The sequence below is a fragment of the Erythrolamprus reginae genome, chromosome 10 (genome assembly GCF_031021105.1).
Source record: "Erythrolamprus reginae isolate rEryReg1 chromosome 10, rEryReg1.hap1, whole genome shotgun sequence".
Lineage (NCBI taxonomy): Eukaryota > Metazoa > Chordata > Lepidosauria > Squamata > Dipsadidae > Erythrolamprus > Erythrolamprus reginae.
The window spans coordinates 10,496,265-10,513,600 of record NC_091959.1 but is presented as its reverse complement, the minus strand read 5'-3'; the positions used below and the strand labels follow the sequence as shown (position 1 = coordinate 10,513,600).

The window sequence follows — 17,336 nt, the reverse complement described above, 5'->3', positions numbered from 1 at the left end:
CAACCTGCATTGCTTAGTCGACGGGACCTGGAGGAGGCCAACCCTGCTCCTATAGGTCTCTGGCAGGTATGCGGCAAGAGATGGTCCCGTAAATAACCTGACCCTGACTATTGTTACTTAGCCACTCCAGGTCTATGATATTACTTCTCCCTAAAGAGTTGGTTTCATTTTGTCTTTTTCTCCAACCCTGCCAGCCATGGCAAAGGCCGGCCACGATTAAAAAATCTATGCCTTCTGAACCATGAAGGGCTGGGTTGGCTGCCGGCTATTTTGGTTTGTTGACACACTGGGAGATTGTTGAATTCACCGCCCACACTTACAGGCAATTCCAACAGCGCTCCTTTTGTGCAAGACCTGACTAGCTGCCCAACAAGGCCCCGGCTGCTACAAGGAGGAACCTCAAGCTGGTTTATTTTTGGAAGGAGAGAAATTGTCAGCTGTAGGAAGTGAACACATGACAAGCCTGCTCCTGAAATGTAGACTGAATTATGACATGTAAGGGGCAGCCATTCAAATGTGTTAGGTAACATTCAGGCACAAGTGGAATCAATGGGACGTGATAGCTGGAGAGCTTTAACAAGTGCAGGTCAAATTATTAAGCCACCACGGAGCAACTTTTGAACTACGAGGGTCGCCCAGAAAGCAATGCACTACATTTTTTTTCTCCTACACTAATGGTACAAATGCATAACTTTAGATACAATAATCCCTTGCTACTTCGCGGTTCATCTTTTGTGGATTCGCTACTTCACGGGTTTTCAAAGGGGGCTTAAATCCATTAAACCCATTGAAAATTTTAAATCCATTAAAAATTCATAAAATTCTTCTACATTGCTACTGTACTCTATTAAAGAAACTGGTAGGATATCACATGTAGTTCCAGCTGAGAAACATTATAGAATAACTGTTTAATGCAAAGGGTGGTTTTTAAGAATGTAAATACTCGTTAAATACATAAAAAAATATCTTTCCTCTACTTCCGGGAAATTCATTTTTCACGGGTGGTCTTGGAATGCATCTCCGTTGAAAAACGGATCACTGTATACATTATTTGAATTGTCAGGAGTGCGTGTGTAAATTTTGCGTTTGTCATTGAATTTCTCCCTGCGGAGAAGGAAACTATTGGGAACATTCACAAATGCTTGTATACAGTTTATGGAGAATCTGCAGTCGGCAGAAGTACTGTTAGTCACTGGGCACAGAGGCTGAGGCCATTAGAACAGTGTTTCCCAACCAGTGTGCCGTGGCACACTAGTGTGCCGCGAGACATGGTCAGGTGTGCCGCGAAGAAGGAAGCTCAGCTTCTGGTCTCGCAACTTTTTGCTGAGAGTGCCGGAAGCTGAGCTTCTTTCTTTGCGCCTTCCAAGTTTTCCGGCAGCTGCAGCAACCCGCCCGGCTGGAGCTTCCCTGGCGGCGGCGGCAAGTGAGCTTTGGGGCCTGGTGGGAGGGCGGCGGCAGCAGCAGCACCAGGCAGTAGCCGTGGGGCGGCGGCAGGGTGGTTGGCCGCGAGCCAGAACTCCAGGACAGAGGCATCGACGGCGGCGGCTGGACATGTTGCTGTACACCGTACATGCTGGCATTGCGTGGGTGGCACTTGCCTGCTGGCTGGGCCGGGATGGAGGCTCCAGCCCTACGCCCATGCCCAGTGCAACGCCAGCATGTACGGCGTCTAGCAACACGTCCGGAGCTCAATGTTCCCCAGGATTTTGTAAATGTGAATAATGTGCCGTGGCTCAAAAAAGGTTGGGAAACACTGCATTAGAAGAACAGAAAAAGGAGTGGTACCGCCACTCTTGTATCTTGGTGGAGGAAGGCCATAGGGAGTGTAGAAGAAACATCATTCTTTCTTGTGTGTAAGTTTCATTGTGTTCAATAAATAATTGTTGAAAATAAATTGGTACATTATTTTCTGGGCGACCCTCATATTTAAACAGGTTAATTTCTCGCTTGGCCAAAGTTTCCAAGAAAGTTTCCAGTTTTGCCGCATTCTAATAAAACCTAATTGGCTCTCCCCATGTAGTATTCACCATGCTGTCATTTTGTCCTATTCTCTCCCCTAAAGAAAGCACTCTGCCCGTTTCACCCTTATTTTGCAATTCTGTCAATAACATTGAATCATTTATAGGAAACAATATTGAGACATTTGGTAAATAAAGGAACAGCGCTTCCACTGTGGCTCACTTTAAAGCAGCCTTTTAAAATTCAAGGCCAAACTGGGTTTTCAAAAATATTTAATTCATCTCGATACCTGATCTAGATTATTTAATTCCATTCAGTGTTCCCTCTAATTTTTTTTGGGGGGGGGGGGGGCGGAAAAGTATAGTCGAAGGCGAGTCTTCGGAGAGGGGCGGCATACAAATCCAAATAATAAATAGTGTCTGAGCGGCAGTCCCTTCGGGACTGGGCAGCACAGAAATAATAAATAAATAAACAAACAAACAAACAAATAAAAAACCCACCCTGATTTGCCTCAGAGAATTTCAAAATAAAATACTGTACTGTGTGTCTATAACAGTGAGCTCATAATAGGGCAACTCTGTCAATATCAAAATGCCACTTAAATAGTTGAGCTAGTTTCAAACTAGACTTTGATTTTCTTTCTCTCTTCCTTACTCCCATTCTTTTTCTTTTTCTTTTCCTTCCTCTCTTTTTCCTATCTGTTTCTCTCTCTTCCTCTCTCTCTCCTTCCCTCTCACTCTTTCCCTCTCGGCTTCTGGGCAGGTTTGGAAAACTCTGAATTGATGATGATTTTTAAGTGAGCGATTGCTCACTGCTCAGCTTAGAGGGAACTATGATTCCATTTGTTGTGTTTTGTTTTTGCCATAATTAATTCCATTTGTATTACATTCACCGATATAGCACCTTCCAATCTATAATGAATATCTTAGACTTTTGCATTCAATAATTTGAGATAATAGTGAAGGCTGGACACAGATGAATATCACAAGAATTGTCAAATACTCAATCTGTTTTTGTAAGAGTATAAGCACCTTCTGCAGAAGAAGGGCTATTCTGAATAATATTCACACAAACATTTTAGTTAGAGCAAGTTACTTAAGCAAGTTACACAGGTCCACTTGTTTAAAATGCCTATTTTAAAACTTGAGGAGCTCTGTATAAAATTAATGACCACCATCTATTTAAAGCAAATTTATTTTTCAATAATAGAAGGTTCATTAAATCTAGGACTTCAGCCCTCTGCTTTCACTTCATGCAGCTGAAATGGAGTCGAGACAGCTTATTACATTTGGGTACATCGGTAGAATACAGTACTTCAGTTCTGTCTACAAATACCTTTTGTCTCATGAACTAAAATTTGACAACTACATTTTAAATTATAGTTCACAGATATCCGGCAACAGTTTCAGGCAAGAATTAATAGTACAAGAAATTGATTAAATTTAATTCAGACAAAATGTTTCTGGATTCATTTGGACCAGAATTCAGTAAATTCAGAGTGTGCACCCATCTTCCAATGGTAGAAGAGAAAATATAGCTAAGCATCACACACCTTACATCAGGGGTAGGCAAAGTTGGCTCTTCTATGACATATGGACTTCAACTCCCAGAATTCTTAAGCCAATCATGCTAGCTCAGGAATTCTGGGAGCTGAAGTCCACAAGTCATAGAAGAGCCAACTTTGCCTACCCGTGCCTTACATATTCTGCAGTTCACAGTAGTATCAAGAATCCTATCCCACAATCCTTCAAAAGCCCACCATTGTCAATGTTTACATTATTTTTCACCTAATCCTTTTATCTTATGACACAATCACAAAGTTTTCCAGGGCATCTTTAGTATGGCTGTGATGCAAAACCTGTTTCAGATATCCAGTTTTTGTTATAACAAAGTAGAGCTTAAGGCATAACATGGGCTTCCACTCATAGCTCAAGAAATATATTAACTGAACAGAGCAAACCTTTTATCATCATTTTGTTGAGGGTCAGCAAAAAGCTATTTAATCTTAAAGTTAAAAAAAAAAGCTTTAAAGTACTTAAATGTCTTCTTGAGCATTTATTTGTTTTCAGTAAAATTACACCCGGTTAAATAATTCTTGCCTACAATCAGACTGAAGACCATTTTTCCAAGATAGGTAGAATTCTATTTAAGTGTTAGTTTTTTAGGTCAAAACTGAACAGAATATTAACCTTGTTTCTTCATCCTCACAGAATTTAAAACCCTAAGGTTTATAGTTGGAAAAGAGCCATGAATTAATACTGTAGTTACAGTACATGTACTACTTTAAATACTATATTTAGCACAGATTTCAAACATGGCGCTGTCTGTTGATATTAACACAGCTTTTATAGTTTTGCAATTAGATCCTCAGTATTTGCAGACTGTCACAGAATAAAATGGTATTATTTTAGAAGTTTACAACCAGAGTACAAACAGTAATGAATAAACTTAAATAAAAAGATTTCTATCTGTAAGAGATTAATTACTTGGACCCCTAATTTGAACACCTAAATCTGTGTATTGGTAGAATTGTTCCTGTAGCCTCCTTTGGAATTCATCATTTCCTGAATATTCCCCACCTGGAAAAAGCATTAGATTATGAAAGGCTAATTAGTGCTATTAATTTCACTATGTTTTTTGTAATTAGTAATGGGTCTAAGTATTACATTTTATTTAACATGATCGACATGATCGAAACATTTTAATATATTAAAGGGTTAAATAAGGTCCAGGAGGGAAGTGTTTTTAATAGGAAAGTGAACACAAGGACAAGGGGAGACAATCTGAAGTTAGTTGGGGGAAAGATCAAAAGCAACATGAGAAAATATTATTTCACTGAAAGAGTAGTAGATCCTTGGAACAAACTTCCAGCAGAGGTGGTAGATAAATCCACAGTAACTGAATTTAAACATGCCTGGGATAAACATATATCCATCCTAAGATAAAATACAGAAAATAGTAAAAGGGCAGACTAGATGGACCATGAGGTCTTTTTCTGCCGTCAGACTTCTATGTTTCTATGTTTCTAATTTTCCCCAACTCTAAAGTCTGAGATATAAGTTTCATTACAAATTTTAATCATAAATAATGGTTTATGACAATCATGCATTTCCTTTAATGCATGTTTACCCAGAAAATTATTAGCAGGAATGTATTCAAAAGGTAACTGTGCAAGGGAAATCACATACTGAAGTGAGATTTTTGGAAACATAGCTAAATAATCTAATCTAATAAATAATAATAGTTGCATCACACAAATATTTAGAGAGATTAGTGTAAGAAAAATGGTCTTTCTTTCCATTTCCTTAACCCCAATGTCAGTCACTTATTCTACTTTCGTATATTCAGTGTTTTTTATGTACGTAGTTCCATCTAATTTTGGATATAAGGCGTATGCTGAAGCTGTAATGAAGTAACTTACATTTCATAGGTTTACAGTATCATTATAGTCATACCTAAACATTGATAAAGAAACCAGATGTAACAATTTATTGCTTCTCTTCCCAATATACTTACTGGTGGGGGGTTGTTGGTCATCTCTTTTGTTCCTAAATGACTGATGTGAATGAAGTTCATTGGCTCTCCTATCATTTTTCGGTCGAGTCTCTTCTTTAGAGAACAGAGAAACATAAAGTAAATATTTGCTAGATATTTTATAATTTAAAACATAATTATTTCATTACAATTAGCCACCCCTAGTTACTTCAGCAACGACTAAACAATGTCGTATGGCGGGACCCAGGGGAAGAGCCTTCTCTGTGGCGGCTCCGACCCTCTGGAATCAGCTCTCCCCTGAGATTAGGATTGCCTCCACCCTCCTTGCCTTTCGCAAACCTCTTAAAACCCACCTCTGCCGTCAGGCATGGGGGAACTGAAACATCTCCCCCTTGCCCATGTTGTTTTGGTGTTAGATTGATTGTATGCGTGTTTTTTTAATATTCTGGGGCTGTTTTTTATGAATTTTTTTAGTTTAAAATTGTAATTGGATTGGTGGGTATTGGATTTGTTATTATGTACTGTTTTTACCCTGTTGTGAGCCGCCCCGAGTTTGCGGAGAGGGGCGCCATATAAATCCAATAAATCTAATCTAATCTAATGACTTGTGACTAGCTGCACAACATATTTAATAAAATGTTGCCCTGCCCTTTTCAGAATTTAAACCTACAGTTTTTCTCCCCATAACACAGGAAAATGTTTATGTTCCTCTTAACAATTACCACAAAAACCAGTGATGTCTGACTTGATAGTCTGATTTTATAGTAGAATTTTATTTCAGATTTCCTATTCAATACCCCTACCCACCCCACTCTATAGCCAAGCTCTGTGTTATAAAGTCTGCCATAAAATAGGTCTTGAATTTAATACATAAATGCTATAAAATTATAATACACAAATTACATAATATAAAATGGCTGCAGCTTAACTAGTAACTAGTTAAGCTCCAGCCATTTTATATTATTTAATTTAGTTACTAGTTAGTCTTCTAGCTGTGTTTTAAGATATTTAAAAATTAAATCTGTATCATTGAATATTCTGCCGTGGATTGCTCTCTGAACTACACAGCATATACATTTGAAAGTAAAACAAACTCACTGTTTGGGGCTGACCTCCAATGCAACAAGTAAAACAAACCAGGAACTCTGTCATTATAGCACACAGTAATAGTTTCTAGAATTAAAAATTAAAGCAATTGCCATAGTTAGGGAACATGCTTGGTATTTGTTTTTGCAATAAGTTATTTTAATAGACCTTAGAATGGTTGTTGTGGCATCTTATCCCACTGACTCTACAATACTTAAATTTGCCTGAAATATTAACTATGCCCTTTAATTCTGTTTTGCTACCTCTGTATGTCTGAACAAATGAAAGAAAAATATAGCAGCAACAGCTACAGTATTTAACAAAGTTCATTTTACATGCCACATGTAAAAAAGTAACTATAAATATCACTATCAACTCTATGCAGGTATATGAAGATAGGATAAAATTTGCTTTCTGAAGACACAAAGCAAAACTTGAATAACTTTAAATTTCATGACTATAGCCTGCCTAATCACCATCTACCATCTACTAGATTTAGCAAAAATAATATTCTACAGATACATACCATAGTGACTATACTAGTTTGTGCAAATGTATTAATATAGTTAATGACTTAGACTACTACTAAGTCAATCTTTGTAGATAAACCATGAATTATGGTTAAGCAAACTACCTCAGAGTACTATAAAGGTAGTCATGTTTCATAGTAACTTAGAATATTCTATTGTTAAAATGCTTAACAAATATTATTTGCATAGTTATTCAAAACAGTTATAAGTTCTCTAGTAACTAATTGTTTCAAAACTATACTACAACACTTTTCAACCAAATTATAAGCTACAGTTGTAACAGTTAAGCATAACATAACAAGTTGTAACTTTTTTTCAAAACTGTTTTTGTACTATTAACCCCACAGAAAGACACAGCCACATTTTATACCCAGAGCCTATTACTACCTCTATTTTATATAACACAATAATACATATTACAACACACACAATGAGAGATTAAGAACTCATAACACTTAAAAGTGTACCACTTCTCTAAACGTTCACTTTCTTAAAACCAGGGCTACCCAGCAATCCTTGCTCTTATACAAGCCCCAAATTATCCAATTACCACTCTTACAACTTCCCTTTAACACAATTTTTCTCTGGGTGGAGCCATTTTTCACAGCTGATTATCCCTAACCTTGTTTTTGGACGTCACTGCTTCTGGTGAATCCTTCCTACAGCCTACCTGTTAACTGTTTTGCAAATACATAAACACAGAAATATTTTCTGCTCTCAAGACTGATTGAGGAACACTATATAATAGAGCTTCTTTTTACTTTTAATAGCTAACTGCAAATCAAGATGTTCCAATCACTGAATTTCTAGTCATCTATGCAGGCTTGATGATTTACATTGAAGGATGCTCTGTTTTATTACATCTGTCTTTTATAAAGAGTCTTTTTCTTCTTTCTCTCTTTCAGTTTATTTGCTGCTGCCTCATTGGTACCAGTATCATAACCATCATAACCTTGCTCAGAATATTCATTTAATAGTGTCTTATCTATGAAGGAGGAATCGATATGTTCATCTAATTCAAATCACAAATTAATCTGGATCAAGCTACTTTAATTTCCAAGTGTTTTGTTAATCTATAGTAGCAAGAATACCAAAGAGTGTTGTACTGTAAACTAATCCATGAAAACCTAGTACAGTAGACCAATAAATACATTTATATCCAAGTTACTACAGGTATCTTTTGGTCCTTCTTTATTTAATCACATTTATAGTTTACAAATAGGTTAATAAGTACTATGGAGTTCTAAAGAAGACATAGAACAAACCTAAAAAATAATCTGATTTGATAATCTTTTGTGTGCATCATTTGCATACCAATCTTTGGTTCATAGACACATACTAAACTCCTTAATAAAGTAAAACCAGTCCACCGGAAGCACAAGTAACAATGCTAAAGCCAGTATTTTGGACACATCAAACACAAGAATAATTGGAGAAGATGCTGATACTTGGAAAACTCAAACATTAAGATGTAGGCCACTACGCTGCTGATTCAAGAACTCAAACCAAGCAGTTACAGACAACCCTGGCCAAATTATGTCCATTATTTCACAAAGACCTACTGAACACCTGACTCACATATACATCCATGTGCCAATAGATGGCAGCAAGGCATTAAAAAAATTCCTGTAACTTTGCCGCCACCTAGTGGTTATTCGAACTATAGCAACGCAGATCTAGCATTCCTACATTAAGCCAAAATCTATTTTTCCGTGTGAAATATTTACTATGTCAGTTAAAACTATGTTTTATGGTCAGTAGGTTGAGGAAATGGGTCCAGTAATATTATATTCTATGGATAAGTGTGATACACTTATATATTATATTATATGGATATTGTATGGATATTATATTATATTATATGGATAAATGTGATACAGGCTTTTAGCGTCAAAGCAATATGCAATAATGCCTTCAAGAGGGTTGATAACTTGCGCTTCGGGGTTGATGTTTTTGTATATTTTTTTGTGGAAAATTCCCTCAAAATTCGTATTTACTAAGGACGCGTGACGGTCTCGCACCCCCCTAAGGCTCCAGGGGTAGGCAAAGTTGGCTTTCTATGACTTGTGGACTTCAACTCCTAGAATTCCTGAGCCAGTCATGCCAGCTCAGGAATTCTGGGAGTTGTAGTCCACACGTGATAGAACGAGCCAATTTTGCCTACCCCTGGTTCTAAGCATACAACTGGCGAGGCGAGGAGTCACACATGCGGGTACGAAAGAGGGGGGGGACAATAGCCAAACCGACCAATCGGAGCGAACCTGCACACTTTTCCAATCCTTTATTGGATGCTAATATTTGGATATTGGCGGGTGGAGAAAAAAAGCCGGCGCTTTGGGGCCCTCGATTGGCGGCACCCGTGACCAATGAGCGGGCGTTCAAGCGCTCCAGAAGGCGGGCGATGGGCGGGGGGGAAAGTCCGCGCGGCGATTGCGGCGCCTTCTTTCGTCTGAGGGCTTTGGCGGGAGCGCGGTAGGGTTCCTTCCCTCGTCGCCGTTTGTCTTCGCCGCTATGGCTCCCCTCGGTAGTTGACGCTCGTGGCTCCTTTTTTTTTTTTAACCCCCTTCCCGGTTCTTCCTCCTCCTCTTCCATCTCCGGACTCTCCCGCGGAACCCTCGGTGAGGCCACCGCGCTCGCAGCCGCCATGAAAGTCATCCTCGGCATCGGCGGGTGAGGAGAAGGGCGAAGAGGAGGGGGGAGGGGGCGCGGGGGGCTCTTGCGCCTGCGCAATGGGGAGGACCTCCGGCTTCCACGTGCGGGGGTTCCTGTTCTGCGCTTGCAGCTGTTGGCGGCAGCGGCCCCGCAGCTGTTGCTTTTCCCACCCGGCGGGCGCCGTGATATTCCTGGGTGCCTTTGACTGTCGTCTCCCCCGTCTCCAGTCTGCATGGTTGCTTTTTTTTTTTTTAAGGAAAATATTATTTATTGATTATATTTATATAATTAACTCTCAAGTGGTGCTTAAAAATGCATTCATTTTCAAGGGGAGGGGTTTTCCCCCGCTTCCCCATCTCCCTTTTCCAGGGATGGTCGAAAGCAATCGATGTTCAAATGGTGCAGCCCCGTGTTTATTTTGAGACCCGACTTGACAAATGTATCTTTTCTTTTACGTACGTTGAGAGCAGGTGCACCAAAGACAAATTCCTTGTGTGTCCAATCACACTTGGCCAATAAAGAATTCTATTCTATTCTATTCTAGACAAATCCTTGGGTGTCCCTATCACACTTGGCCAATAAAAGAATTTATTCTATTCTATTCTTGACAAATGTATATTTTCTTTTATGTACACTGAGAGCAGGTGCGCCGAAGCAAATTCCTTGGTTGGCCAATAAAGAATTCTATTTGAGTTGGGCGGGTTGGCTATTTTAACAGGGTAACAGTTGGGACTTTAGAGGTCTTCTAATTCAACCCCTTGCTCCAGCAGAGACCCTATGCCAGTGATGGGGAACCTTTTTTGGCTTGGGTGCCAAAAGAGCGTGCGTACACACAATAGCCTGTGTGTGCATGCCCACAAACATAATGCAGTGCCCTCCCCCCCCCACATGTGCACAACCCCCCCATTCCCTGCCCCCACGCATGCACATAACACCCTGCACTGCCCACCTGCGCATGTACACACGCCTCATTGAAGCCTCTAGATTACTGATAGACCCGTTGGGCCATTTTTCACCATCCCCAGGGCTCAGGAGGCTTTCCTGAAGCTTGGGGAGAGCTAAAATGTCTGAAAAGAAACCCAAAAATCAGCTGAACAGCCTGCACATACATGCTGGAGCTGACATAGGGCAGCGCCTCCTGTACCCTCAGATATGGCTCCATGTGGCACCCATGCCATAGGCTCGGCATCATTGTCCTATGCCATTCCAGACATTTTGAAGAAAGCGGGATGCATAGCTGGTTATTCTTTTGCTTATTTTGATCTTCCTCCTCAAGAAAAAGGAATTAAGACAGATAATATTTGAAAGACACGTTAGGTGTGCGAATCAAGAGTGGAGAGACCTGATTCTAGTCTACCTTCAATCCTGGAAGCTGAATGGGCCACCTGTTGGGTTCTGGGACTGAAGAGGCTGGAAGCAGAGAAGGGACTCAAAACATGCTCTCTATTCCATAAAAATGTGACCAACTTAAAACAAACCCGGCCAAACTCTCTCTTCTAAACACAGGATTGTTGGCTGGACTGACCAATCAGCAATCTTCATCCTCCCACTCTGCAAAACAGCCAGATGTAGCAATGAACTAACTCAAACCCTAATACATAACACCGCCCATTTCATTTCCACCCATCTTCAAACTTCGCCCTGGGCGGAGTTTCTGTAATTTACAAATGTTTTGATTCCCTGTGTTTGCTGATAGCTCGTTGTCTGAAATTCCCATTACAGGATCACAAATGGCGGGAAGACCACCTTGACTAACAAACTCACGCAAGCGCTGCCCAACTGCAGTGTGGTCCATCAAGATGACTTCTTTAAGGTGGGTCCGGAAAATCTGTTTGCTTTTCCTCCCGTTTGATTTTGTCAGGCACCCAAAAGCTGTTATAGAATTTCGTCTTCCTGACCGGAATGTGTGGATAAAGGATATCTTTGGAAATGTGCTGATTGTTAGCATTTGAACTTATTGTTTATGACGGTCTCAGTACAATTAGAGTCTAACATTCTGCCCATGTAATTGATGAGAACTGCAAAGACATTTGCAACAGGCAGAGCTGGCTGCCCAGAGATGGAGTACAGTGATACCTCATCTTACGAACTTAATTGGTTCTGGGACACGGTTCTTAAGGTGAAAAGTTTGTAAGATGAAACAATGTTTCCCATAGGAATCAATGGAAAAGTGATTAATGCGTGCAAGCCCAAAATTCACCCCTTTTGCCAGCCGAAGCGCCCGTTTTTGTGCTGCTGGGATTCCCCTGAGGCTCCCCTCCATGGGAAACCCCACCTCTGGACCTCTGTGTTTTTGCAATGCTGCGATTTCACTGAGGCTCCCTTTGCTGGGAAACCCCACCTCCGAACTTCCATTGCCAGCGAAGCGCCCGTTTTTGCACTGCTGGGATTCTCCTGCAGCATCACAAAAACACGGAAGTCCGGAGACGGGGTTCAGGGGAATCCCAGCAGCGCAAAAACGGGTGCTTCACTGGCAACGGAAGTCCGGAGGCGGGGCATCCCAGCAGCGGCGGTGGGTTTGTAAGGTGAAAATAGTTTGTAAGAAGAGGCAAAAAAAATCTTAAACCCCAGGTTTGTATCTCAAAAAGTTTGTATGACGAGGCATTTGTAAGACGAGGTATCACTGTATCTACTGAAGAGATACAGAGGCTGTTTTTAACAGCAAGAGACTAAAGATTCTGGTTGATTGCTCATAATGCCTTTCAAATGCATATTGGTTTTCTTACATTCAGCTTAGAGGAAAAGACAACAGAGAAAATGACGGGGTGTCACATTGAGAAACCCCCTTTTTTGCTGACTTTGCACTAAACCCCTTTTGGATGTTAGGATGCTGTTTTAGATCCATAGCAAACTATATTCTGCCCCTAAATGAACATCTTCAACCTAAGTTTTTGTCCACCTCTGCAGAGTGTCTCAATCTTTTCATACTTTTCTCCAAGCCTTTTTCCTCATATCAATACACTGAATTCCACATGTTAGCAGAATCACAATTAGTTTTCCCATCTTATAAACTACATTGAGTTTAATGTTGTTCTTCTGCTAAGTCTTAAGTATTGGTCTTCCCTTTAATGTGTTTTTGTCATATCAGTTTACTTCTGGAGGGTTGGGACACAAAGGTTTTCTGCAGTTACTGGATAAGATCCTAACATACAGTTGGTATGACTCTACTGTTTTGAAAGGATAGGTGTGTATTTGTTAAGGATGAGATAAAGGGTTAAGTCACTTATTGCCTTGTGGCCCTGTATTATGTAAACTATTGAAAGTCCAGCTATCATCTTTTAATATGAGCATTGAATTATCAGGGAATCCATTTAAAAATGCTTTTATCCATCTTGCTCTTTTTAAAAATTAGCCTTAGGAAATCTGTGATTAGCTCTGTAGACAGTTTTTGTTCTGTTTCAGCCCCAAGATGAGATACAAGTTGAAGATGGATTTAAACAGTATGATGGTAAGTTCTATTTATATCAATATAGTTATTTTTTTAAATCCTTTAGTTCTATCACAGAACTAGTCAATGAATAGAAGAAAGAATAAGAATGCAAGCTTGAAGACCTGCTGAGAACAGAGTATTTTATACTGTTTGTCTCTCCCTTGGAGCTAATATTTCTGTTCTTTTGCCTTAAGTTATTAGTGCTTTGGATATGGATGCAATGATGAATACCATCAGTGCCTGGAGGAAAAATCCAGTCAAATTTGAGCGATCCCATGGCATTAATATGCTTGATACCAGCACCATAGAGGAACACGACGACACCATTCATATTCTTATTGTGGAAGGATTTTTACTTTACACTTACAAGTAAGTAAAGGCAATGACTTTCAATAGTAGAATGTTCTAAAGGTCCTGTCATATTTTTGCTGGCAAGTAAAAGTTTCAAATAACTTGAGGGCTGTCCCAGCTTTCTGTATCTAATCCAGTATCTGCTAACACTTGTTTATTCTTAGCAAGTATTTGAAAGATAACAGGCGTGGTGTGAACCATTTTGGTTGTACAATGTACACGAGAGCAAGTGGCGAATAGATAAATTTTACTTCTTCCATTGCTCCCAGATAATATAGAGAGAGAGAGAAGCACGAAGGAGGAGCCCTTTCTTGAGGGAATGTTCAGTTACGTTTAACCCATAGTTAATAACCGACCTATTACAGGGCATAAACCAGAGAGGTTTAGATAGGGAAGAAATCAGTAAAAACTTAGTGAATAAAGCGTACTGAATTAAAAAAAACTGGAGGGGAGTAACCCCAGATACTTCTTTTTATTATTATTATTGTTGTTGTTGTTGTTGTTATTGTTATTATTATTATTATTTATTGGATTTGTATGCCGCCCCTCTCCGCAGACTCGGGGCGGCTAACAACAATGATAAAAAACAACATGTAACAATCCAATTTAATAAAACAACTAAAAACCCTTATTATAAAAACCAAACATACACACAAACATACCATACATAACTTGTAATGGCCTGGGGGAAGGAATATCCAAACTCCCCCATGCCTGGCGACAAAGGTGGGTCTTGAATAATTTGCGAAAGACAAGGAGGGTGGGGGCCATTCTAATCTCTGGAGGGGAGTTGATTGCAGAGGGCCGGGGCCGCCACAGAGAAGGCTTTTCCCCTGGGGCCCGCCAAATGACATTGTTTGGTCGACGGGACCCGGAGAAGGCCAACTCTGTGGGGCCTTATCGGCCGTTGGGATTCGTGCAGTAGAAGGCGGTTCCGGATGTATTCTGGCCCAATGCCATGTAGGGCTTTAAAGGTCATTACCAACACTTTGATTTGTGACCGGAAACTGATCGGCAGCCAGTGCAGGCCGCGGAGTGTTGCAGAAACGTGGGCGAATCTAGGAAGCTCCACGATGGCTCTCACGGCCGCATTCTGCACGATCTGAAGTTTTCGAACACTTTTCAAAAGTAGTCCCATGGAGAGAGCGTTGCAGTAATCGAACCTCGAGGTGATGAGGGCATGAGTGACTGTGAGCAATGACTCCCTGTCCAAATAGGGCCGCAACTGGTGCACCAGTACATACTTCTGATGGAATTGCAGCCTTAAATATTCAAAGATTCTTTGGGGAGTACATACGCTAATATTTCTCAAACGTGGCAACTTTAGGATGTGTGAACTTCAATTCCCAGAATTCCCCAGCCAGAATATGAAAACAGCTAATAGTTTAACATGCTATGTAAGTGCAGTTGTGATCAATAGTGGGGGCTGACTTAAAGTGGTTTTGGAAAAAGCATTTAGTGATTTGTAAGAGAATAATGTAAATAGTTTGAGCTGTGCCAAAGTCAATAAGTCTTCACTTAAGCCTTCATTTTCTGGAGGCGATTTTCACAGAGGCGCACAGACATGGTGAAAAATATGATAATGCACAAGATGGGGCTTTTGCCTAGCCTTGTGTTTCGTTATGTAACAAAATCTGAGAGATGTTCCTACTTTTCAGGCCCCTGATGGATATTTTTGACGTCCGGTATTTTCTTTCTATTCCTTATGAAGAATGTAAGAGGAGGAGAAGGTAAGTCCATGTGAAAAGTTGCATTTAGAGGTGGATATCCAGAAAGACTGGATGGCTTTAAAATATCTACATAAACAACCCAAATTCAAATGGATTTTTTTTTCTTTCTCTAGTTCAAGAAATTACACCGTCCCAGATCCACCTGGATTATTTGATGGTCATGTTTGGCCCATGTACATCAAACATAAGAAGTTGATGGAAAACCTTAACGTTGATGTTGGTAAGTTCAACTGGGTTTTGAAAGTCCTTTTTGAATTTGATTTTCTTGTTTTTCTCAGTTGGATAATTTTGTTTCGAAATGTAGGTCTTTCAATAACATTCCCAGGGTTGTTTGCAAATAGAGTATGTTACAAAAAATAATAATTTGACTCAAACTGTAAGAATGTATAGTTAATTCTGTTTATCATTTACTTTGCAGACTGAAAATGAAAAGGATAGGGATTGCTTTGGTCAGAAAATCAGAATAGCTTTACTTAGTTATCTGGATTCTGTTATTTAATGGAGGGTAGTAGCTTTTGGTTGGTTTTAAAGAAAGCATGGTTCAAACAAGCTGTCATTTACTAAATGTGTAATAAGCTGCAATATATGCTGCATCTTTATTTCACCTAATGAAAAATAAGTATACAGAGCTCAGCAAAATTGTTCTTATTTTCAAATGGTGCTACTTATATTCCAGTTCATTTGGATGGGACAAAATCGAGGGAGGAACTTTTTGACACCATTTACAATCACATCCAGAACAATTTAGAAGAACTGATTCAGATGCAGGTATGTATTTTACTTAAAAGTATTTGGAGCAAATCACACACAGATTATTACATACAACAAAATCCTAGCAACTTTTTTTGGGGGGAGCATTGATTACAAATGTAAAAACCCAGCACTTACTGTACTATTCAAAGGCTTTCTGATAAAGATGGAATTGTTCTGGACATAGGTCAAAAAGTGATTGTTCCATAACAGTCCTTTAGTATGGAATTTGGAAAACATGAAGGATGTTAGTGACTGGGGAGAGAAGGGAAGGTGCTAGGCTTGGGGGACAGAATAAGTTGTGTTTGCTGCCTGTTCACAAAACTGTTCAACTATACAATAAGTGAACTAGTGTTTTCAGTTATTGCATCGTAGATGAGGCACAGAAATGATGGCACAGGGGAAGTGGTGGAATGGGCCATACTGGGATGTTGGCGGTGGGTTGGGAAACTTTAGCTTATAAGATATGTTATGCTTAGTAGGAGAATTGGACAGAGGGTGACAGCAGCCTTTCCCTGCTTATTCTATGAAATTACTTTAGGATCCCTCTGTTTTAGTTTCGTTTGAAACCCGGAGCAATTAAAATATTCTGGGGGTTTTGTTTTACCAAGCTAGTTTGAAATGGTTCCACAGAACTTCCACAGTACAGCGACTTGTTGGGATTTGGAAAGTATATTTGTCTGTACGTACTTCTTAAAAAGACATTGTGAAAAAGTTATGATGAAGGTAGTCCTTGTTTATGAACTGGTCATTCAGGGACCATTTGAAATTACACTTCCAATAAAATTTTTCTCTTTACCAAGAATTTCTAAACTTCTACTGGAAGACAGTGCTATTAACTTCAATGTAACATCTGGGCCCATGAGACTAGGATGATAGTTTTGCTGTATTTACAGAGATTTGCAACACCCATTCACCGTAAATTTTCTCCCCTTCTAACAGCAATAAACAAATGGCTGGGACACTCCTGAGAAGATATCTCTTCGGTAACTGTGTTTTAACGTGTGTGTATGCTGACTTAAATGTGATTTTGTATAAATCCTTATTTTAAGGGTCTAAAATCTGGCCTTGATTAAAACACAGCTATTACTTTTTTATTGTATCTTTGTGGGAATTGTGCTTTTTCCTTAATGCAGTCTTCAGAAAGCTGCTTTATATCGGGTATCCTATTCACCTAGATAGCTCCCTTTGGCAGGGACCTTATATACCAAGTCAGGAAAAGGATTATTTTTTTTTTGAGGTCTTCAGCTGTCTGACTTTTTTCAAAGCTATTCTATTGGATACTGAAGCAGTCCCTTCTCTTTGCAAAGTTCTTATCTATCCACCAAGCTGTGACACTTTACCAACCATTGA

General features: G+C 39.7%; 1 protein-coding gene and 1 long non-coding RNA gene across 4 annotated transcripts; one reads left to right on the top strand and one right to left on the bottom strand.

Moving 5' to 3' along the window:
- Positions 1–3,137: 3,137 nt before the first annotated feature.
- LOC139173515 (uncharacterized) lies at positions 3,138–7,848 on the bottom strand. Of its 3 annotated transcripts, none has more exons than XR_011560041.1 (5): positions 7,693–7,848; positions 6,553–6,627; positions 5,476–5,568; positions 3,655–4,538; positions 3,138–3,511 (listed from the first exon to the last, which is right to left on the bottom strand). It is a non-coding gene; the product is annotated as an uncharacterized lncRNA (long non-coding RNA). The 3 variants fall into 3 exon arrangements; XR_011560040.1 differs by lacking the exon at positions 7,693–7,848 and adding an exon at positions 7,538–7,621; XR_011560039.1 differs by lacking the exon at positions 7,693–7,848 and adding an exon at positions 7,458–7,614.
- Positions 7,849–9,512: 1,664 nt separating this feature from the next.
- Positions 9,513–17,085, top strand: LOC139172983 (nicotinamide riboside kinase 2-like). Its single transcript, XM_070762357.1, has 8 exons — positions 9,513–9,740; positions 11,445–11,535; positions 13,125–13,170; positions 13,347–13,521; positions 15,162–15,233; positions 15,347–15,453; positions 15,910–16,001; positions 16,926–17,085. Exons 1-8 carry the CDS (start codon positions 9,715–9,717, stop codon positions 16,929–16,931), a joined length of 615 nt encoding a protein of 204 aa, XP_070618458.1. The 5' UTR covers positions 9,513–9,714; the 3' UTR covers positions 16,932–17,085.
- The last annotated feature ends 251 nt before the right edge of the window (positions 17,086–17,336 follow it).